We start from the raw sequence: 23109 nt of genomic DNA on the forward strand, positions 1-23109 counted from the left end.
TCATTTCCCACTGAAAGTGGTGCCAGAAACAACATTGTTGATGCAGGACAGAATATGAAGTTCTTTGATTCCTGGTAAAAGTGACCCATTTTCCCAGGGTTTTTCTGAGAAGATTACTTTCTGAATGTGGTCTGCTCCAACAAAGTAAACCTGCATCTTTGTACTCAACTGTGTGGCAACTGAAGCAAAATCTTTAGCTGATTGTATAACAGTGCCTTCCCTTGAGCCATCATTTTCATTCTGACAGGGCATTTAATGTTACCGCCAACACCATCCACAACTCCCTTTACCATGTAAAGTTGCGGAGTACATCCAAGTCAAATTTTTGTTATACCTATGCAGGTCTTTCCATGGTAACTCAAATTACAAATTGATATTGCAAGTTATTTGCTGCTAATTGTTTGCTATGCCTTGGGTAGGGTTAGTGTACTTACGTGCCTCTGTTAGGATCTCTCATGTTCGGGCTTCCGGCTTCTCTATTTCACCTGGCGGCTGGCTATTCAGCTGCCCAACCCTGGAAGCACATTGTCCAGTATGTTCCCATTGATACAGTATCTATTAGTTCGATTCAATTAGACACGCGCCGTCCGCTCCGTGAGTAAGTGCATGCATTGGCTGCACTTTCAGTAGCCCTGATCTCACAGATTCTTGTAAGCAGCTCCATTGAGCTGCATACAAACTCTGGAAAATTTTGATGTGCTGTTACTGGCGTTTCCATACCATTGCAATGTGCACTGCACAGGGCTCACTGCTAATTGTATTGACCCCTAAATGTAGGATGTCACACCAGTGAATTGTCCCTCTAGTTATTTGCTGTCAGTTTCTGCTTACAGTGTTTTGGCTGAACAATTAAAACTTTACTGGAAATTGCAGCTTGTCTTAAATCAATAATATCTATTAGCTAGTACACAGTGTCGTAAGTGTACTGATGCTAAACCTTTGAAGTTTTTTATTTTTTTCCCTTGCATGGTAAACCTTAGAGTAACTTTAAAAAAAAAAAAAAAATTTGTGTGCAGAGGTTCCATTTATAAAGCCATAATTTTAAAATAAACTATTTTGATGCATCCTTCAACTTCACAAATATTGTTCATCCACAGGCAAGAAACATAACACACTGAGGTAGTTTAACCTTCATAATGACCATTTATTGCTTGGGTTCAGTCTTCAGTCATCGCCAGTTCTATAATATTTTCTATGTTAGTCACAGGACTATAAGTTTGGTAATGCTAGAACTGTACTGGAAAAAAAGGACCCTGTTCTCATAATGTGTAGAACTAAAGTGCACTAATACATGACCTTTGCTTTTCAGACTGTAGCCATTTAGTTAATGCTGCTTAGTGGCTGCTGACTGTCACATTCTAGTCAAACAGGCAAACAGTGATGTTTTAATGCATCAGCAGCTGTGATGAGCTGCACATTGATTTGTAACATTTTTTGGGAAATGCAAATTACGGTAAGTTATTGTAACTTCTAACATTATGCTTCACTCTAAAAATCTGCTCACTTTAAGTTACTGACCTGATAGTGAAGCACACCTACCTTCTTTTTCTATCCGACATGTCCAGATCCCTCCCAAAAACAAGTATAACTGTGAGGTACAACTCTCTCCAAGCTCCCCACTTCCCCAATCCCTTTTTGAATTCTGGTCTTAAATGTGGAAAACTGAGCCCAAGGCCATGTATAGAAGTGCATTGATTTTAAGTTTCCGTTATTTTGATCTCACTTTAAAGCTGAAGGCCGACCCACTGTCTGTGCTTCAGGGCAGGTGATTTCTGTTGTCTTATTCCTTGACACATCATTACTGTGTTTAAAAAATTTTTTTTTTTTAAATTTTTATATTTATTATGAAAAAATTCAGAGGTGGTAATGCTTGTTACATCTGGATGTTTATTTAATGTAGATGCTACCTAGTTCTCTGGGAACTGAGCACTACTAAAGATCTTTGAATGTGTGAGCTCTTCATGCAACCTTCAAAGCTTTCTTTACTGTAAATTAAGTTCAGCACAGCAGTAGACTTAGGAACATCATTGGAACTTATGCTGCAAATGCATGTGTGTGCACTGTAGTCTATTACCCTCTGAGCAAGTTTAAATTTGATGCTTCGGATTACCGACATTGTGTTCTGTGATGTCCATTAGATGCTCTCAGAGCAACAAGCTTTACAGACCTCCTTGCTGCTGTATACACAGGGCCTTCTCAGCAGGTCCAGTATTGCTCTAAAGGGCAAAGGTCCTGATTCAAGCAGGGGACAGTTCCCAGGTAGTTGGGCTTTATTACCCTTGGTTATTAATAATGGCAACTGGGTGTATTTGGTTTGTCAAGCCCTGGATTTAACTATAAATCAACCTTTAATCTAAAAAAAAAAATCAGGTACAATCCATGAATGTTTTTAAAATATCAGGTTTCGCTGCACTTGTACGAGGGTTGTCCAAAAAGTAATGCCTAAATGCTCATAACTCTAAATAATATGCAACATTTATTTGAAACTTTGTAGTTTAATATATCTGCTAGCTACATATGTATTTTTGTTTAGGTAGTCCAAGAAATACCATGGAATCCAAGATGAAACAAAGAGCCGTCATTGAATTTCTGGGAAAAAAAGGCTGCAGAGCTACAGAAATCCACAAATCCACAGAAGACCTGGGGGGGGGGGGGGGGGGGTGTAGCTTCATGAGGATGTAACTTCCATGTTAAGTGCCTGAGGTTATTCAATTGACTTCTGCTCATACCCTCCTAGGTGTTCAAGTGAAAATCTGTGTTGACTAGTGCTTTGGAGCTAGAGTGACTGCAATGTTCCCGGGCACTTAATTTTTGAGATGCAGTTTACAGTGACTAAGTCCTTGGCATTAGTTGCTGTAAGTTGCATCTCCCGGGTTAAGTGACGAATGCAATGCAGTCAGTTGAATAGCTGCGGGCACTTAACTGGGAGCTACATTCCCTTGGTGAAAATTGAATTCACCCCTTAGGCTAGTGGAAAAGAGAGATATAGGGCTCAATTCAATTCAACGCAAATTGAATAGCGATGGGAAGGAGCTCCCGGAGCTATTAAATTCAGCGTGCTGTTATGTTGGAGAATGCTCATTCTCGCACCTTAAACATGGTGTTTATTCGCAAGAACTGGCACTCTCTGACTTAAGTGCCTGCTGCGATGCTGTTTCCGCCTCGCTAAGGGCAGAAAATAGCATCGCGCCAGTAGCTTTGTCGAATTTCTGCTCGCAGGAGGGGTGCGTGAAGAAATCCTTTAGTTGGGCATAACAGCTCGCTGAATTGAGAAACTTCGGGAACTCCTTCCCGGCGCTATTCAATTTGCATTGAATTGAGTCCATAGATGAGTACTATTTAGTAAATACTATAAAACAGATGTGTTGTGTTAAAGTGATGCACAATTGATTAAAGAAATTAAATTAAATAAAACATTTCCACATTTTTTAAGTATCCCTGTTATGTAGGAAAGGCATAACGGAGAAGATAAAGCAATTATCTTTTCCGTTAATGTCCGACCCCTAAAACATTGCACTGTAGCGCTTAGCGTTTTCTGCTTTTCAGGTAACAGAAAAACATAAACTCTTAAAGGCTTACCTTTTATATAACAACATTTGAGAATGACTTCATACAAGAACAAACCTTATGTCTGCCGCAAACTGCAGGGACAGAACTCCAAGGATCACCCCAGCATTCATTGCAACAACATACAAGGTGTGAGTGCCAGACCACAGACTCACACTCTCTCTCTATATAATATATATAATACGTGTGTATATATATATCTATCTATCATTGTGTTAGTGCAGCCGCTGTCCCTGAGGAGAGGCTGTTTCTACTTCAGGGTCCATAGGGGGTCCACAGGGTTGACATTGGGGTATAGTTGGATCTGGATCCATGGGCACCACGCAGTTAAAGCTTTGCTGCTCCCAGGATGCACTTGGGTCCGTCCTCCTCTATACCCCGCCCCGGCCACAGGCACCTCAGTTTTAGTTGGTGCCCGGCCGGAGTCGGGTCACCCTGTGCAGTGGGGCTGCATAAGCAGTCCCTAAGCTTTATTCTTTATTTAAAAAAAAAAAAAAAAAAGAAGATGATTTTATTATTTTATTTTTACTGTCTTCAGAGCGGCAGCATCAGACTGTCCATCTGGACGTCTATGCTGCCGCTCCAACAGCCCCGCTGGCGCTGCGACGCCGGTACTGATCCGGGGATCGCAGCGGGACCCCGGAGTCAGTGCTAGCGTGGCTCCGAGACCACCCAAGGACTGCTGCCGGACTGAAGGGGCCAGGTAAGCGGCGTGCAGCGCTGTCAGCGCTGCACGTGGGGAAAATGCAGTCTTTATGCCGCCGGTCTCTGGGGACAGACCGGCGGCGCTAGTAGCGGCGGCGGGCTCCCCCTCTTCAGGCATACCCCGCGTGTCCGCTGGCCCCCGGGGTGTAAATACCGGCGGGGAACCGGCTTCCCCGGGGGTTTAGTACTAGCAGGGGAGGCAGCCTTCCCTGCTTCAGCGCTCCTCCCCTCAGCCCAGCGCGCCTTCTCTCATGTGTGCTGGCGTCGCTGGGCTGTTCTCACTCGGCCACTCCTCCTCAGAGCTCTCCGGCAGCGGTCTGTGCGGGCGGTGCCAGTTGGTACCTGGACCCTCTAAACCCCCGGTGGCGCAGGATCCTCCGTGGGCAATGTTTACGCAAGTGCTGGCGTCAATTGCGGACCGACTTGCGGTCCCGACTGCGGCCCCTTCTAGGGCGTTGCCCCAGCCTACCATGCCACGTTCCCCGGGGGTGACTCGTCTGGTGCAGTCTCCTCCCGGGTCTCAGACTGTGGGTCCTTATGCGGGTTTGCCGGTATACGTGCAAACCCCCACGGTGCCGCAGCAGTCGATGGTACCTTTTCAGGGGTATCCTCAGGCAGTACCCCCGCCTTGGGTGGACGTCCTCTCCAGCTCTGTTCAGAGTCTGGCGGCTTCGTCATCGGCTTTTCAACATATGTTGCACAGTGATTTGCCCCCACGGGCGTCCAAACGTTCCGTTCCGGCTTCACTGGCGGCTCAGTACACGGGCGTGTCTTCGGATGACGGGGAGATCCATGAAGACTCTGACTCGGATGCTGGGGCCCAGGAGATGGAGGCTAAGTCTTCCATTAATGTGCCGGCATTGGTTAGGGTGGTGCGGGCCATCCTTCACATTGAGGAGGATGTGCCCGCCCCCAGGTCAAAATACCCAAATTTTAAAAAGGCCAAGGTAGCTTCGACGGTTTTTCCCCTGTCCGATCAATTGACGGATCATATGGCAGGGGCCTGGCAGTTGCCCAGCAAGAGGTTCCAACCGCAGAAGCGGTTGGCTTCGAACTATCCGTTTCCAGAGGCTCATTGCAGGAAGTGGGAAACTCCTCCAGCAGTGGATTCCCACGTTACCCGCTTAATTAAAAGCGCTACGCTGCCTTTGCCGTCGATCTCCTCCCTGAAGGATCCCACGGACAGGAAGGTGGAGACTTGTTTGAAGTCTATTTACTCTCGGGGGCGGTGGCCCGTCCGTCCATGGCCATCTCTTGGGTGGCTAAGGCCATCGAGAGCTGGGCCAATGCTTTGGAGGATACCTTTCCGGAAGATGCTCCGGAGATCCAGAGAGCGTTGATAGGTCAAATGACGGATTCGGCTTCCTACATTGGGGAAGCATCGTTAGACGCAAGCCTGCTAACCTCTTGGGTGTCGGCTGCAGCTGTGTCGGTGCGTTGGTCCTTGTGGCTGAGGTCTTGGAGAGCTGACGCTGACTCCAAAAAGGGACTGGAGGCCTTACCTTTTAATGGGGAGTTGCTTTTTGGTCTAGACTTGGACAAAATTGTGGACACTCTGGCTAAGTCTAAATCAGCCTTCCTCCCTTCGGCTCCTACCAAGGTACGGAGCTCTGCTTTTCGGTCCTTTCGGGTTCAGGGCAAGGCAAAAGGTCAGTCCTTCCCGAGGCAGTCGACGACCAAGGCCGCTTCTAAGCCCAAGAAGCAGCCCTGGAGTGCCAGGCGCCCTTCTTCCAAGCAGGAGGATAAACCTTCTGCCTGATGGGACGGGCCTCCCTCTGGGGGACCCCAGAGTGGGAGGCCGACTTCTTCTATTTGCCCAGTGCTGGCACAATACCACCACGGATGCCTGGGTTCGAGAAGTGGTCTCCCAGGGGTACGCCCTGTCTTTTCGGCACAGACCGCCCCACCAGTTTTTCTGCACGAGTCCTTCTCAGGATACGACGAAGTCTTTACAGATTCAGGAAGCTATAGAGTCCTTGCTGACAGCAGGGGTCATTGTTCCCGTTCCTCAATTACAACGAGGGACGGGGTTCTATTCTTCTCTGTTTCTGGTGCGGAAACCCAATGGTTCTCATCGCCCTATCCTCAACTTGAAGTCTCTGAACAAATTCCTCAGAGTTCCCAAGTTCAGGATGGAAACGTTACGTTCCATCATTCTGGCGATGGAACCGGGGGATTACATGGTGTCCCTGGATATCCAGGACGCCTACCTCCATGTTCCGATAGCACCTTCGCACCAGCGGTATCTGAGGTTTGCTATCCTTCAACACCATTACCAGTTCCGGGCGCTACCCTTTGGTCTCTCCACGGCACCGAGGGTGTTCACGAAGATTATGGCGGTCATGGCCGCACATCTTCGGAACCAGAATGTACGGCTACTACCGTATCTGGACGACCTCCTGTTGCTGGCGAGTTCCCCGGAGGTACTGCTTCATCATCTCCACTTGACGGTCGCTTGCCTGCAAGCGCGCGGGTGGCTGATAAATTGGAAAAAGTCCTCCCTGATTCCATCTCAGCAGATGGTTCATTTGGGAGCCCTGCTAGATTCTCGGCAGCAAAGGATCTTCCTGACCCCGGAGAAGGTCTCCTCCCTGCAGCTGAGGATACACAGTTGCCTGAGCAGTTGCCGCCTGTCAGTCCATTCGGCTATGAGGGTTTTGGGCTCCATGGTGTCAACATTCGACATGGTGGAATTTGCCCAGTTCCATTCCCGGCCTCTGCAGGGGCTGATTCTATCGGAATGGAACGGGTTACCTCACCGGATCCGCTCTCAGTTGCTGGTGTTGTCCCCGGAGGTTCGGCAGTCTTTGGCTTGGTGGCTTCAGACAGCTCATCTGGTCGAGGGGCGTCCCTTTTGGATCCCGGACTGGGTCCTGCTCACGACGGATGCCAGTCTTCGGGGTTGGGGGGCAGTGACCGGCTCGTTGTCACTTCAGGGTCGTTGGTCTGCGGAAGAAGCTCTTCTTCCCATCAACATTCTGGAACTGCGGGCGGTTTATCGGGCCCTGCAGTCGTCCGGTCCCGCTCTTTACGGACGGCCGGTTCAGGTGCAGTCCGACAACGCCACCACGGTGGCGTATATCAACCACCAAGGAGGAACTCGAAGTCGGGCAGCAATGTCGGAGGTGTCTCGCATCCTTGCTTGGGCGGAGTGTCACATTCCAGCGATCTCGGCAGTCTTCATTCCTGGAGTCCTCAATTGGGAGGCGGACTTCCTCAGCCGTCACGACGTGCATCCCGGGGAATGGTCGCTTCACCCAGAGGTGTTTCAGCTACTCGTGGACAGGTGGGGGCTGCCGGAGCTGGACTTGATGGCCTCCCGTCACAATCACAAGTTGCCCGTTTACGGGTCAAGGACAAGAGACGCAGGCGCCAGTCTGGTAGACGCGCTGTCGGTGAAATGGACGTTTCACCTGGCGTATCTGTTTCCTCCGATATCCTTACTTCCTCGGGTTCTGCGGAAATTCAAGCAGGACGGCGGCACGCTCGTGCTGGTTGCTACGGCGTGGCCCAGACGTCCTTGGTACTCCGATCTGAGGTGTCTCTCCATCGACGCTCCGTACCTTCTTCCTCAGCGTCGGGACCTGTTGTCTCAAGGGCCCTTCCTTTACCCGGATCTGGGTCGGCTGTCTTTGACGGCGTGGCTCTTGAGACAGCCATCTTGAGGTCTCTAGGGGTTTCTCCAGTTCAGTCATTGGTACCATGCTTAGGGCACGCAAGCCTGCCTCCGCACGGATTTACCACAGGGTGTGGCGCACTTACTTTCAGTGGTGTGAATCCAGAAACTATGATCCTCAGGTGTTCCGGGTTTCCAGAATCTTGGAGTTCCTTCAATCAGGTTTGGACCTCGGCTTACGCCTGGCCTCTCTGAAGGTTCATGTGTCTGCATTGTCCGTGTGGTTTCAGCGACGGATTGCTACACTACCGGATGTTCACACCTTTTTCCAGGGTGTTCTCAGGATACAGCCTCCCTTCGTGCCTCCTGTGGCTCCTTGGGACTTGGCGGTGGTGCTACGGGTCTTGCAGGGTCATCTTTTTGAGCCTCTTGAGGCGGTGGACCTCAAGTGGCTGACGTTCAAGACCGTTTTTCTCCTAGCAATTGCTTCTGCCAGGAGGGTGTCAGAGTTGGGGGCGCTTTCCTGTCGCCCTCCTTTTCTGATTTTTCATCAGGACAGAGCGGTGCTCCGCACTCGTCCTGAGTTTTTGCCCAAAGTGGTCTCGAAGTTCCACATTAATCAGGAACTTGTTGTGCCAGCTTTTCAGTCGCCTGATCTTTCAGCTGGTGAGGCTTCCTTAGATGTAGTCCGGGCACTTAGAATCTATGTGGATCGGACTGCTTCGGTTAGGAAGTCGGATTCTTTGTTTGTCCTCTTCGGTTTTCACAAGAGGGGTTGGCCTGCCAACAAGCAAACGTTAGCCCGTTGGCTTCGTTCCGTTATTTGTGAGGCTTATGCACAGGAGGGTTTACCTGTGCCAGCCTCTGTTAAGGCTCATTCCACTCGTTCTGTGGGTCCCTCTTGGGCTGCTAGACGTGGCGCCTCCGCTGTTCAGCTGTGTAAGGCGGCCACTTGGTCTTCAATTCAAACGGTTTTGAGGTTCTATGCGTTTGACACCTTCGCCTCTCAGGATGCATCCTTCGGGTGCCGGGTACTCCTTTCAGCACAGGAGCGTCCCCGCCCTTAGTTGAACTGCTTTGGGACATCCCCAATGTCAACCCTGTGAACCCCCTATGGACCCTGAAGTAGAAAACAAGAGATATGGTAAGAACTTACCTTTGTTATCTCTGTTTCTACGAAGTCCATAGGGTCCACAGGGTGCCCGCCCTGACGCACCTGGCTTCAAATGGGCTGTGTGGCTGGTCACCGGTTTTCCGTCTCCCATTTCTGTGAGTATGGTTTCTTGTGTGTTCCAGTCTTCCTTCTCTCTGTTTAGTCTCCTCCTCCGGCCTTAGCTGCTTACCAACTGAGGTGCCTGTGGCCGGGGCGGGGTATAGAGGAGGACGGACCCAAGTGCATCCTGGGAGCAGCAAAGCTTTAACTGCGTGGTGCCCATGGATCCAGATCCAACTATACCCCAAGGTCAACCCTGTGGACCCTATGGACTTCGTAGAAACAGAGATAACAAAGGTAAGTTCTTACCATATCTCTTGTTTTTCTGCTTAGGGAACACACTTGAGAAATTTATGATAATTGTGTCGATTGTTGGACAAAAATATTTGCACCAATATTGACATGACTGCTGAATAGATTCCTTAAATTGATGTGAGAAAGTGTGGTGATAAAATGGTGGTAAGCGGCAAGTTAAGGAGGCCAACTGCGCTGTCCTGCCACATATCACTTTTTTGGTTATGTACTTTGTAAGGCGCTGTGGAACACTTGTGACGTCCTATAAATATACGATAATATCCGATCGTCACTGCTAGCACTGGCCCGGCAGGCTGTGTGCTGCAAATATAAACAGATGACGTTGGCAATGAAGTCACTTAAATCCCAATGTAACAACGAGCAGGGGATTACTTAACCCGGTGCTGTTTTAAAGACAAAACGTATTGTTATAAATATGTGGGACTTGAAAATGTGAATGGTCTAAATGTGTTTGAAGTTTATTGGTGTAAAATCCATGTGATAAATGGCTACTGTCTGAGTCTGTATGAATCAGCCAATCAACGTAGTGGATTTCCACAAAGACTGTAAATATTGTTTTGTCCTAACAAATAGAACTGTATAGCTGTGAAAGTTGTGACAATATTAAGTGTAAACATTCAAGTTATTTCATGCATAGTATTCAGCTTTGTAATGCACAGCTTTTTATTTGATTGATTCACTTTCCAACTAAAAATAAATACGATCTAGTTTTAGTTTTTGCAGTGTTACATTTATCTAAATGTTGGTTGATATAAAATCCATCGCAAATATGAAGAGAAAACAAGTCTGTTAAATTATATGTGGAATTTGCTTAAATGGATCATATATATATATTATTTTTAATATTTTGCTGCATGCTACATTTCTGTGCATTGATGTAATGGATGCAGAATTACAGCTCGAGGTACTAATTTATATTCTTTCAGTTCAGGAATGAGCAGAAGTGGGACACGCAAGGATCCATTGTTCACCAGAAATGCTTTTCTCATTAGTGAAATGCTTCCGGGATGTGTATATCTCTAGTCATCCGTTCTGTTTTCTTTTTGGTATTTTTGGCAGGCGGCATAATCAACAAAAAGCAGCATTCTGTGTTTCTGTTGCGTGTGGACAAACCCATTTAATGTCTAGCTTTTGTTTATTAAATTAGTAGGGGCCTATTCAGCAATAGTGACGATGTTGCACAGAATATTATCGGACAAGATGGTCATGATTTTTTATCAATTATAAATATTTATGGCTGCTATTCAGCATTCTATCCCAGCGATGTTACAGAAGGCATTGTTGTTGGGTTTCCGAAAACAACACCTTCTGTTACTGCTACTGCTCATGCTCAGTCATGCACTTACGTACAGTCTCCATCCCTACTTTGAGGTGACCGCCGACGGGTAAGTGCATCTCCAGCCTGTCCAAAGTGATTGGCATGTGTACACAGGCTTTATATTAGCCTGTATACATGTATATTTATGTGCTTTTATAGTTAACATTTATATATAAATGTTAAATATAAAAGCACATAAATATACATGTATACAGGCTAATATAAAGCCTGTGTACACATGCCAATCAATTTCGGCAGGTTTAACAGGCTCTACAGTGACTTACCTGTCCGCGATCACTGCAAACCAGGGACGGAGACTGGGCAGTGTTACATGATGCTGCAGGGACTTATGGGAAAATTTCCCTCGGTCCCTGCAGGTTTCGGGAAATTTAATGTGATTTCTTCATATAACACCATTCTGAGATGGCGTTATATAAAGTAAGGATTTTTAGAGTAATTTAACGCTTTTTGCTTTGCTGAATAGCAAAATGCATTAAAGAACTGTCAATGGCTGATCCCTATAGTGCGGTACTCTGCGAGATGGGAATTAATGAAGAAGATAATTGCGTTATCTTCATTAACCCAATGATGAATAGTGCATTTATATAAAAAATGCGGAAATTATGATTTTTGCATATTTCATGTAAAAAATCATTGCTGAATAGACCCCTTAACCTCAAACCTTGTTACATCCTTATACTACTGTACAAGATGGTCAATGTAGAAGAGCAGTCCATTACAAGTCCATTTTCATGAGTCCGTCACAACTAAAGTTATTTCAGGTAGTTTTGGTCACTAGGGTAAATTGTTTTTTATGTATACTGTTATAAAAGGAAAGGAGCTTTAAGAAACAATTCTTATAATGGCTCTAATGGCTCCTGTAGTGACACACAAATGCATGTAGTTCTGAGGATTGATGCAATGGTTAGCTTGCTTCCTCACAGCACTATGGTTTGTTTCCCACCAAGGCCCTATCTGTATGCAGTTGTGTACTTTCTCAGAGTGTGTTGCGTGGATTTCCTACGGGTGCTTCGGTTACCTCCCAAAATCCAAAATTATGTGTGTATACATGTGTTAAGGAATATAGAGTGTAAGCTACCCTGGAGCAGGGATTGATGTGAATGAATGAAACATTCTCTACAAATGGCTAGGGAAAGCACTATAGAAAATATATAATAAACTCCTGAGTTGGTGCTGGCATTGTATGATGCGAAGTATATCTTGTGATGCCTAACAATAAAAATAGATCCGCTGCTTGAAAGTAAGAATCCGAAACGTGTCACTAGCGAGACCTGTTTGGACTTGAATGCCTGTACCTGGTTGATTGGTATCAGCCTGTATATCTGGAGTAACCTTGAATTCCATATTGGGCACGATTCTTTTCAACGCGAAGTGAATAGCGCCGGGAATGAGCTCCCGGAGCTATTCAATCCATCGCGATGTTAGGTCTGGGAAGGCTCGTTCTCGCGCCTTTTATACAGGGTGTTTGGGTGCAAGAATGGGCATTCTTCGACTAAACTTCCCGGTGCGATGCTGGTTTCCCGGGGCTAAGGGCAGAAAACAGCATCGTGCCTGGACTTTTGTCGGATTTCTGCTAGCATCCCCGGATGGATGCGAGATGAAATCCTTAGTCAGGCTTAGCAGCGCGATGGATTGAATAGTTCCGGGAGCTCATTTCTGGCGCTATTCACTTCTCGTTGAATAGAATCTTGCCCATTGTGTGCTTGTCTGATTCCACTCAGACCATCTTGTTACCTGGTATGCATTCATACCAGACATTGTTGAGGTCTTGTATATAGCATATAATATTTGTATGTTTTTATGGATATTTTTAAATAAATTGCTTATTAAACAGTATATGCTATGCACCCATTATTATTTTTTTTCATGTGATATATCATCTGGAAATCCTGTTTTGAAGATGAAATAAAATATTCTATTATATTGAATCGTGCTATTTAATCCTCTTTCTGTGAGGAAATTCACAAGGTAACCTTAATACCTGTGGGGTATTTAAAGGTGTGTGTTTAAAGTATCATTGGATTGGGCTGTCCTATGAACACTTTTCTGATTAACAAAAGTTCCCTCACTTGTGGTGGATCAATAATATACATCTAAATTGTTTTACAATATGATTTTTTTTTTTTTTATTTCTTTGAGGTAAACATAAGAACAGAAAGAGCTCCAATACCAAGGAACTTTCTTTTGGAATAAAAATAATAATTGAAAATGAACATTTCTAGGTTGAGAGATGTTGTCACTATTTGTCTTAGAGGAAATTATTTTCCCAACCATTTGTGGTGATATTTCATTATCCTAGGCCATTATGTCTCTATCGTAAGAGAGTAACATCTCAAGTTACCTCCTATGATGCTAGCCACTTTTACCCAGAACACTGACTGCTCCCTCAGTAGTTGTTATGCTGGAAGAAATCTTGCAAATATATCCTGTCGCTGATAAATTTTAAATACTATAGGATAACTATTTTTACTTTAACAAAAAGGATCATATTACTTACCAAGATTCATATTTTGTTATTTATCCAACATGTACAAGTTCAGAACATGGGACCCCCTGGGTTAGCATAGCTAAACTGCTTCAGAACATCAGTAAACTGGTTTAACACTTAAACCGCCCTTATTACTAATGTTACACTTTTTATGGTAAATTAGTTTACTTAATATTTTAGTGCCTCAGGGTTTGGAACATTTTAGAGCTTCTTTGCAGTTTAATTTTAGTGTAAGGAGCTCCGCAAGATACCAATCCCCCAGGATCGGATCGGCTGGCCACAAACTAGAGCAGGATGGCTGCAGGTAAGTTGTGTCCCGCGAACTATGGGACACTAGAGTTTTTATTAGCGTTGTCTCCAGCGGTAGTGGAAGCTGCCCAAAGGGGGACGGGCAGGTGACTGGACAGTTTACCGCTCACTGGCCCACCTGGATGTTAGAAAGCTATTTTAACCAGCCTAATACGGCGGCAGAGATCGCTACTGAGTGAATGAATGTCTCGACACATTGATTTGAATCATTTAGATCACAGGTTCGCCAACTCGGTCCTCAGGACTCCAAACAGTGCATGTTTTCCAGGTCTGCTCACAGAATCACAAGTGAAATAATTAGCTCTTTTAAAATGTGTCAATGAGTAATGAATACAGCTGTGCACCTGCTGGGTGACCTGGAAAATGTGAACCATAGAAAAAGATTCCCTCCTGCACACTGCAGAAATGTCAACAAAAAAATACTTAAATCCTACATGATGATAGAGATTCAGAGGTATTCGTTACATACATTTGCAAATATATGAATAAGCACCAGCCCATCGTCAAGGCTCTTCTATACTGCCATCCCTAACATTAAGGGGTTCACGTCCGAGAAGCAAGATACCCCAAAAAATTCCAGCCAAAGACCATCCCCAGGGCATCACACGAAAAGGGGAAAAAAAGGTGATAGTGAAGTGTAAAGTATAGATGTGTAAAGATAAATCTATAAGTGTTAATGAAATGAGCTGCTCAAGTAACAAAGAACTGTGACTTGGGGACAGGCAGTGAGTGACGCGTGAGGGGTGTTTCTGTATTGCTCAATGCTCATATTTACAGCAGCCAGTGGCCAGCCCGCCCACTCGAGCCTCCCCCGATCACCGGCAACTACCGGTCCTGGACACAGTACCCTGACCAGTCATCACCCTATTCTGGCACATTGCTGGGGTTAATGTTTGTGTCTGTGGGGGGGCTGCTGCTGGGACATGGTGGTGCTCGCCTCTCTAACCTCCCGTGCGTGTGTGCACTAACTAGTATTCATCGTGTTATTTTTGTATATTTTTATTAATCAGGGCTATGTTAGTATATTATCAACAATCAATATGTAATTAGCCCCCCTCCCCCTACACTTGCACTGCATGATCAGCTTGGCCATCCCACTCCCAGAAGTCACAGGGAGTCTCTGAAGTCTGCATCCCAAAAGCGCTGTGTCCAGAGACACTCGAGCCACTCCTCGGAGCTGCGTCACCTGTCTCGCTTGCCCTCGCTATACGGCAGAACGGGACACTGGCTGATTGACAGTGTTGCCCCTGGGAGATCAGCCCCTTGGAGGAGTTTCTCCCATTGGCTTAGGAGAGTTTATTTCTTCCTCCTCCTACACCGTACCTCACATACTTGTGCATCTATTGCTTAGTATCTATACTGTCTTCAGACTTTGTATACTTAAATCTCTGTATTGTTTTCAACTGTCTGTGTAGGTGCGTGGAATTTAGCCTAACTAACCTGCCCTCATTTAGGCACATGTTTAGGAGCTAAACTTGCACAGTTTGGTAATTAATACAAACCTTTTAGTGAATTCTGTTATATATTCAAATTTGCTGCAGTTTTCACTTGTGTCACAGACTTTGACTGTTCAATATCATGTCCTCTAAGGAGAGCACATCCAGGGCTGTCTCTGAGAAAGGGGCTTCTGGGCAGTGGACGCGCTCACAGTTCCATGGACCTACGACATGGTTTACCTATTTCCTCCAATTCCACTACTTCGTCGTCTTCTACAGCAGGTAACACACGAGTTGTCTTCGGTCATACTCGTGGCACCGGACTGGCCTTGAAGAAGTTGGTTCTCGGACCTTCGGACTCTCTTAGCAGACGACGCGTGGCCTCTGCCACTTAGTCGAAACCTTCTGCACCCCAACCTAGCGCAGCTGCGTTTTACAGGGTGGCTGCTGAGGCCGCTATCTTGAGACGCAAAGGCATCCCAGAATCTGTTATACCCACTATGCTTTGCGCCAGAAAACTAGTTACGGCTGCATATTTCCACCGCATTTGGCAGTCTTATGTAGCATGGTGTGATAGTCGGGACTTTCTGTCCAGGAGTTTTAGTTTCTCTAGGCTATTGCTTTTTTTTCAAATGGGGCTCGATGATGGTCTCCGTTGAGGGTCATTTTAAAATGCAGATGTTTGCCATTTCTATTTTCTTTCTATTTTCTTTCATACCTGAAGTGCAGACTTTTCTTCAGCAAATGTTGCTGGTGCAGCCACCTTTTATTCCACCTACAGCTCCATGGGACCTGAATTTGGTACTTATGTTTCTTAGTCTTCCATGTTTGAGCCGCTTGATGAGTTAGATATCAAGTATTGTCTTAAAAGACGGTTCTCCTCCTGGTATTGGCTTTGGCCCGTCGGGTTTCGGAGTTTGGGGCCCTGTCTTGTGAGCCCCCATAGCTTATCTTTCATGATGATAGGGCGGAGCTCAGGACGCAAGCCACTTGCATTCCGAAGGTTGTATTGGCTTTCCACATAAATCAGCCTATTCTGGTGCTTTCATTGGTTGAGGACTCCGGAGTATCCTAGATGATGTTAGAGCGCTCAGTGTCTATGTGGCTCAGACAGCGTCTTCCGTAACACTGATTTGCTTTTTGTTCTGTATGATGCTGTTCAGAGGGGTTGACTAGAGTCCAGAACTAACGTTGGTTAGGTGGATTCGACTGGATATACTTATGTCAGCAGCGATAGGCCTCCTCCTCGGTCTATTTCAGCACATTCCACATGCTCTGTGCGTACTTTGAGGGCGGCACGCCGGGGTGCTTCCACCATGCAACTGTGCCGTGTGGCCTCTCGGATCTCGGTACATACCTTTTTTGTGAAGTTTTTATAGGTTAGACGTGTTTGCGGCTTCAGCTTCACGATGTGGCCGCCTTGTTCTACAAGTTCCTTAGAGCGCTCTCGCCCATGGGGGAAAACTTTGGGACGTCCCCAGTGTACTTATTTCCAGTGTCCCTTAGTGTATGAAAGAGAAAATGGGATTTTAGTACTTACCGGTAAATCCTTTTCTCCGATTCCACAGGGGACACTGGACGCCCACCTCAGCGCTCTTCACCTGCCTGTTCTGTTCGTTCCATGTGTTGTGTAGTTCTGTTTGTGAGACCTTCCCTTCTCTTTACTCCAGTTGTTCTACATCTCCTCTCGGTCTTTATTTTTCTAAACCGAGGGCTGGTGGGGAATAGAGGGGGAGGAGCTTCACACTTCTAAATTATTTAAAGTGCCAGCTTCAACTAACCTTGCCTCTATACCCCAGTGTATTTGTTTCCAGTGTCCCCTGTGGAATCAGAGAAAAGGATTTACCGGTAAGTACCAAAATCGCATTTTTCACCATTGGGTGGTACATAGGAGCCTTTACAAACTTTTGCTATGGGGCCTTTAAATACCTAGTTACTCCCCTGAAAATAGGTGAAGCAAATAGTGTGTCCTCATAGTAAACTTTGCTTTGCAAAGATCTAGCTGTGGTACTTATGTGTTTTTGAAGGTGGTCCTTGTTTAGAATAGTATAATAAAGAGAATAAAACACTTGGAGAAAGTTAGCAAGATGAAATGTCCAAAGAGAACCTTAACAATTTTTTTTTTTTTTTACAAAAACTATGTTTTATTGCATTTATAGATCTGCATGCATGTTTTCTTATATGTTTGATTGAGAGTTTACTATAGCTTCTTACAAAACCCCAAACATTGCAGAAACACTTAGGGGGAGATTTAATAAAGCTTGGAGAGAGATAAAATTGGAGATAATTAGCACCAACCAATCCGCTCCTACTAACTGTCATTTTTCAAACACAGCCTGTAAAGTGACTGGAGATAAATAGAACCAACCAATCAACTCCTATTTTATCTCTCCCCAAGCTTTATTAAATCTCCCAATTAATATGTATATTAATTTTGCCAAAACAGAACAGTTACAGTTTTAATACTATTGGTCAAAGTCAGGGGTGGGAACCTTTTTTCTGCTGAGGGTCACCTCCAGGGGTGAGCGCAGAAATCCAACAATAGTACAGAATGCCCGTTCTCACGACTAAACACCCTGTTTAAGGCGAGAGGGGTGGGAGAATGGGCATTCCCCAACCTAACTGCGCGCTATTTAATTCGCAGTCAATTGAATCGAGCCCATTTTCCTACAGTGTTGACAGAAAAGGGTTTGAGGAAAAAGGCAATGGCCACACAAGGAGGTATCCTTATACATTTTGATATCTTATAGACTTTAGTGCTTTCTGTAATTTTGAGCATTGTGAGTAACTCCCAAGCGTTCGTGATTAAAGCTCCTCTACTTCTATTTACTTTTGAACCATCTTCTTTTTAAGTTTTTCTGAAGAAAAAAATCTAAAGGGGCAATTCAATTAGGTGCCAGGAAGTTGGTCCCGTCGCTATTCAATTTACTGCGCTGTTTAGTCCGAATATAAGGGGAAATTCATTTGCCCACGATAATTTTTCGTGTGGTAAAACTGGGACTTTACTGCAATTTTTTTTCACCAGGCAATTCAATTACCCTCCGTTTTCACTGCAGGAAAATTGTCCTGTTTTTGGACGAAAACACTTACGATCTGTTATAAGTTCCCAGATCCATGTGTTCTCACAATTGTGGCCGCAAAAAAAATGCACTTATTGGAGGTTTTGTTCCACCTGCCTCTGGGTAGGTAAAAAAAAAAAATCTGACTGTGCCGGCTTCCTGTCCACAGCCCAGCACATGCTGCGAGGGTGGGGCGTGCGATCTTACTGATCGTGGCCACCGCTGGATCTACCCCTGGCTAGTGGCTCGCAGAGCCCCCCTCTTCAGCACTGCAGTTTTTCCCCACTAAGAGGGGCGTGGCCACGCCTCCGCGATTAGGTCACATCCCCCTGATAAGGTTCGAGATTTAAAATTATGTATACCCCTTACAGACAGAAATCCAAATTACCGGGTTAAACATTTCAACCCGGTAATTTGGTGATTTACACGGGACCTTTAAAGGGTCATCCCGGGTCTAAATTCCTGGGACTTCGACCCAGGAATTTACCAGGGTCGGAGACATGGAAATTTAGTCCCAGGTTGACCCTTCAGACAGACTAAATACACGTGTAAATCAGCAAATTACCGGGTTGAATTTTTTGACCCGGTAATTTGCTCTTCTGTCTGAAGGGGGGTACAGACAGAGAATGGCAAAACAACCTGGTACCAGAGGCGGATTTAGGCCTCATGGGGCCCTAAGCAAGACACAGATTTGGGGCCCCCTTCTTCAAACAATCCATAACACTATATATTTTTGTTTCCGATTTATTCCCTTTACATTATTTGTCTTTCCTCCTTATACTCAGATGCTTTTAAATGTTCACCAAGCCCTAGTTTAGCAATTGTAGAGGATTAGATAGTGATCACTGTAGGATTTTTTTAGGGTAGGGGGTGCTGAACACAGAGGAGGACACATCTGTGCACACCAAAGCAGAACCATAACTACACATTTTGGTGCCCTGTGTACATCAAGAGCATTGGTGCCCCATCCACAATTGAAGAAGGGAGAGGGTGCGCCAAAGCCATGCGTCGAAAACCCCCCAAAAACACAGGTGTGATCTTGCTGGGAAGGGGCGTGACCACACAGTAGCACCACCAATTAATAATATGCCGCACATTAGTGCCCCTCACATTACACCACGTAGTAGTGCCCCTTAGTCACATTACACTGCACAGTAGTGTCTCTTAGTCACATTACACCACGTAGTGGAGTCCCTTATTCATGTTTCGTCACACAGTAGTGCCCCTTAATCACGTTACACCACATAGTAGTGCCCATTCATGTTATGCCCCCAACGGCGGCAACTTCTCCTTTTTGGGAAATGGATGCTGTGGCAGCCTTCTCCCTACCCACAGACACAATCACTGACAGTCAGCTGACGCTCTGCATACGATCATGCAGGACCTGTGCACTGCTGAATAAGGGCCTCTGACAAAGTCTGAAAGCTACAAAGTGCCAAGTGGCATTTTTAAGAAGCTTTTCACTTTTAAATCATAATTTATAATGAAAGTGCAACAGCACAGCTTTTTGCTGCTAGAGTTACCAATGACAAAGGCAGACAAAATCCAATACAAATTGTCTTTGCAATGATATCCTCATTACACAATCTCCCAGTCAAGGGCATCTTAAGAGAGGAGGGGGCCCGTGTGCATTCCCCTTCTGGGGCCCCCTCCTCTCTCCCCGGCAGCTGGCAGATGACTGACGCGGCTGTCCGGCCACCGCAGCAGCAGTAGACTCTGGGCATTAGAATGTGCCCAGAGTCTACTGCGCATGTACAGATTGCCGGGGAAATGCTATGGCCTCCATTTTCCCAGCGATTTCCTCACTGCACATGCTCAAAACGCTGGAAAAATGGCCATTTTCAGGCGTTTTGAGCAGCACTGAGACCCCCGACACGTGTCCTGCTCCCAGTGATTGCATGCTGAACAATAAAGATTACCCAGCAGGTAGGATGGGTCACATATTACATAGTTCTTGGGAAGACCCGCTCTCCGCACAAACTACACTACCACCAACCCTGCTCCCGCTCTCTGCACAAATACACTACCACTAATCCAGCTCCCGCTCTCTACACACACTATACTACCCCTAACCCTGCTCCTGCTTCCTGCACACAGTATACTACTCCTAACCCTGCTCCCTGCTCACACGACACTACTCCTAACCCTGCTCCCGCTCTCTGCACACACTATACTACACCTAACCCTGCTCCTGCTTCCCACTCCCACGACACTACCCCTAACCCTGCTCCCGCTCTCTGCACACACTATACTACACCTAACCCTGCTCCTGCTTCCCACTCCCATGACACTACCCCTGACCCTGCTCCCGCTCTCTGCACACACTATACTACCCCTAACCCTGCTCCTGCTTCCTGCACACAGTATACTACTCCTAACCCTGCTCCCCGCTCACACGACACTACTCCTAACCCTGCTCCCGCTCTCCAACACACACTATACTACACCTAACCCTGCTCCTGCTTCCCACTCCGACACTACCCCTAACCCTGCTCCTGCTCTCTGCACACACTATACTACACCTAACCCTGCTCCTGCTTCCCGCTCACACGAAACTACCCCTAACCCTGCTCCTGCTCTCTGCACACACGAAACTACCCCTGCTCCTGCTCTCTGCACACACTATACTACCCCCTAACTCTGCTCCTGCTTCCCGCTCACACGACGCTACCCCTGACCCTGCTCCCACTCTCTGCACACACTATACTAACCCTGCTCCTGCTTCCCGCTCACACGACCCTACCCCTGACCTTGCTCCTGCTCTCTACACACGCTATACTACCGCTAACTCTGCTCCTGCTTCCCGCTCACACGACACTACCCCAACCCTGCTACTACCACTCTCTACACTACCCCTAACCCTGCTCCCCCTCCCCGCACACACTACACCTAACTCTACTCCCCCTCCCTCCACACACACTACCCCTAACCATGTTCCCACTCCCTGACCACACAATACACCTACGCCTGCTATTTTATTTTAATTCCTGCCCTTCCTCGTGACCGACCCCCCCTGTTTAGTCAGTGGAAGTACAGTATGTGGAGGTTGAGGTGGAAGAAGTAACATAGGAAGTGTGTGAGGTCTTGAAATTAGGTCACATCAACAACCGGTTAACGGAGCTGGGTTAGAAAGCACATCAAAGAGGGATATATGTGCCAGAGGATAGTTTTAGTTAGTGTAGGCTAGGTTGTGAGGGACAGGTCATTGGAGGTTACAGGCAGGGAAAGTTAATTAAAGGAAGGCAAGTGATAACCGGCTTTCTCTGACTAAAATACCAGTCGCGAGGCTGTTAGTGCTGTGCTAAGCTGGCAAACAGCCTCGCGGCTGACACTTTAGTTGGATTTCTGGAGGGTGCGAGAATAAATACCTTAGTTGGCCTAATCAGGCACTGAATTGAATAGCTAACAGCAAGCTGAGTTTAACCCCTTTATGTGCTTACTCCAACCCAATCATGTGAGTTTCGTTAGGACAGGCAAGCTAAATTTCTTCAAAGCGAGTAGATTGCTGTGTATTGTGATCCCTTTCTTCCTTGATAAATACTAATTTAAGTGCACAAAATAGGAGTAGATGTGCTGGTGGGGAGGCAGAACCACCAAGCAGAGACTGAAAGTGTATTTTGCTTGTGGTGGCATAGAGACTACTGTCTAGTGACCGGAGGGTAACCCCTTTCCGGGGTGGTGGTGCTTGCCTTGTGTTTGCTACTTATTTTAAAAAACAAACAAACAAAAACTAATTGTGTGTACATATCTATTTAATTGTGGCCATTTTGAGGCTGTGAGGCTGTTATACCCCTTTTACATCAGAGCAAAAAAGACTGGGTTTTTGCTGGGTCTACCCGGGTTGCAGTTCAGTGTAAAAGGGTCCCAGAAAAATAACCCGGGTCAAGTGACACAGCAATCCAACCCAGGTAGCTACCAGGGCTGGACCCAGGAAATGGTGCAGTGTAAACGGTGCAACCCGGGTTATCCGACCTGGGTCATGCCTAAAATGAGCTGATTGGTGGTTGTGGAGCAGTCACCTCTCACTTTTTATGACCTCACAGATTTAGTAGGGCAGACCTGGATTCAGTGTGAACAGGGCTGACCTATGCGTAACCCAGATCGAAGGTGCAGTGTAAATGGGGTCTGACCTGGGTTGGAACCATGTCCAAAAACCCAGGTTGGACCCGGGTTTTTGGTGGAAAAGAGGTATTAGTATGTTCTTCTGTGAATAGATGTTTCTGTAAGAAAGATCTATTGTTTATAACCCATCCACTATTTAACTTGTGTGCAGTGTAATGATGAAACCTCATTCTGCACAAAATTGCTTTTCGCCACACAATATTAGTTGGAACACTGCATGCAAAAGGAAACCCCATATGCATGTAATTTTTTTTTTAATAAACATTGTGTGTCTGTTTGCAGGAGTTGGAGTTCCATGGCGTGATGAGATTTTATTTCCAAGATAAAGCTGCAGGAAACTTTGCTACAAAATGCATCAGAGTCTCCAGCACAGCCACCACACAGGATGTCATAGAAACCTTGGCAGAAAAGTTTCGACCTGATATGAGGATGCTGTCTTCTCCGCGGTACTCTTTATATGAAGTTCATGTCAGCGGCGGTGAGTGCATTCTAATTATGATTTACACTATTCTGTGTAATTGACATGTATATTAAAAAATACCATTATCTAAGCGATAATGATTTTGCACAGTTCTTTTTATTTAATCTATTGCAGTTGAATAGTATATGACACGTATTTAATAAATGCAAAGGTGCAATATGTACTGGTTTTCAAATGGCAGTCTGTTTTCTGTGATCGTTATATATATATATATATATATATGTAAAATTACATTTTTACATTCCTGTAATATGTACCTACATATTAGGAATGGGTTCCTAATAAGTATACCAAGCATGAAAGGATATCAGTGAATTGTAGGGCTGCTTAAATATTACATAGGAGCTTATCATTGTTTTCGAGGTGAACAACTTTCAAAAGGTTAAAATATAAAAAAAATCTGAATTTTTGTAAAAATTTTCCTAAAACTAAACATTTTGAGAGTTGAGGGAAAGTATG

At 45.8% G+C, this 23109-nt stretch overlaps 1 protein-coding gene across 29 annotated transcripts in view; it reads left to right on the plus strand.

The window, feature by feature from the left end:
• The window catches only part of AFDN (afadin, adherens junction formation factor), a 364648-nt gene that overhangs the window by 87295 nt on the left and 254244 nt on the right, over positions 1-23109 (plus strand). For all 29 annotated transcript variants that reach the window (XM_088481599.1, XM_088481597.1, XM_088481582.1 and 26 more), the window contains exon 2: positions 22452-22647. In XM_088481599.1, coding sequence (XP_088337725.1) covers positions 22452-22647 — 196 coding nt within the window. The remainder of the gene's footprint in view (positions 1-22451; positions 22648-23109) is intronic.

This window comes from Taudactylus pleione, unplaced genomic scaffold (genome assembly GCF_031769625.1).
Source record: "Taudactylus pleione unplaced genomic scaffold, aTauple2 ptg000275l, whole genome shotgun sequence".
Taxonomy (NCBI): Eukaryota; Metazoa; Chordata; class Amphibia; order Anura; family Myobatrachidae; genus Taudactylus; species Taudactylus pleione.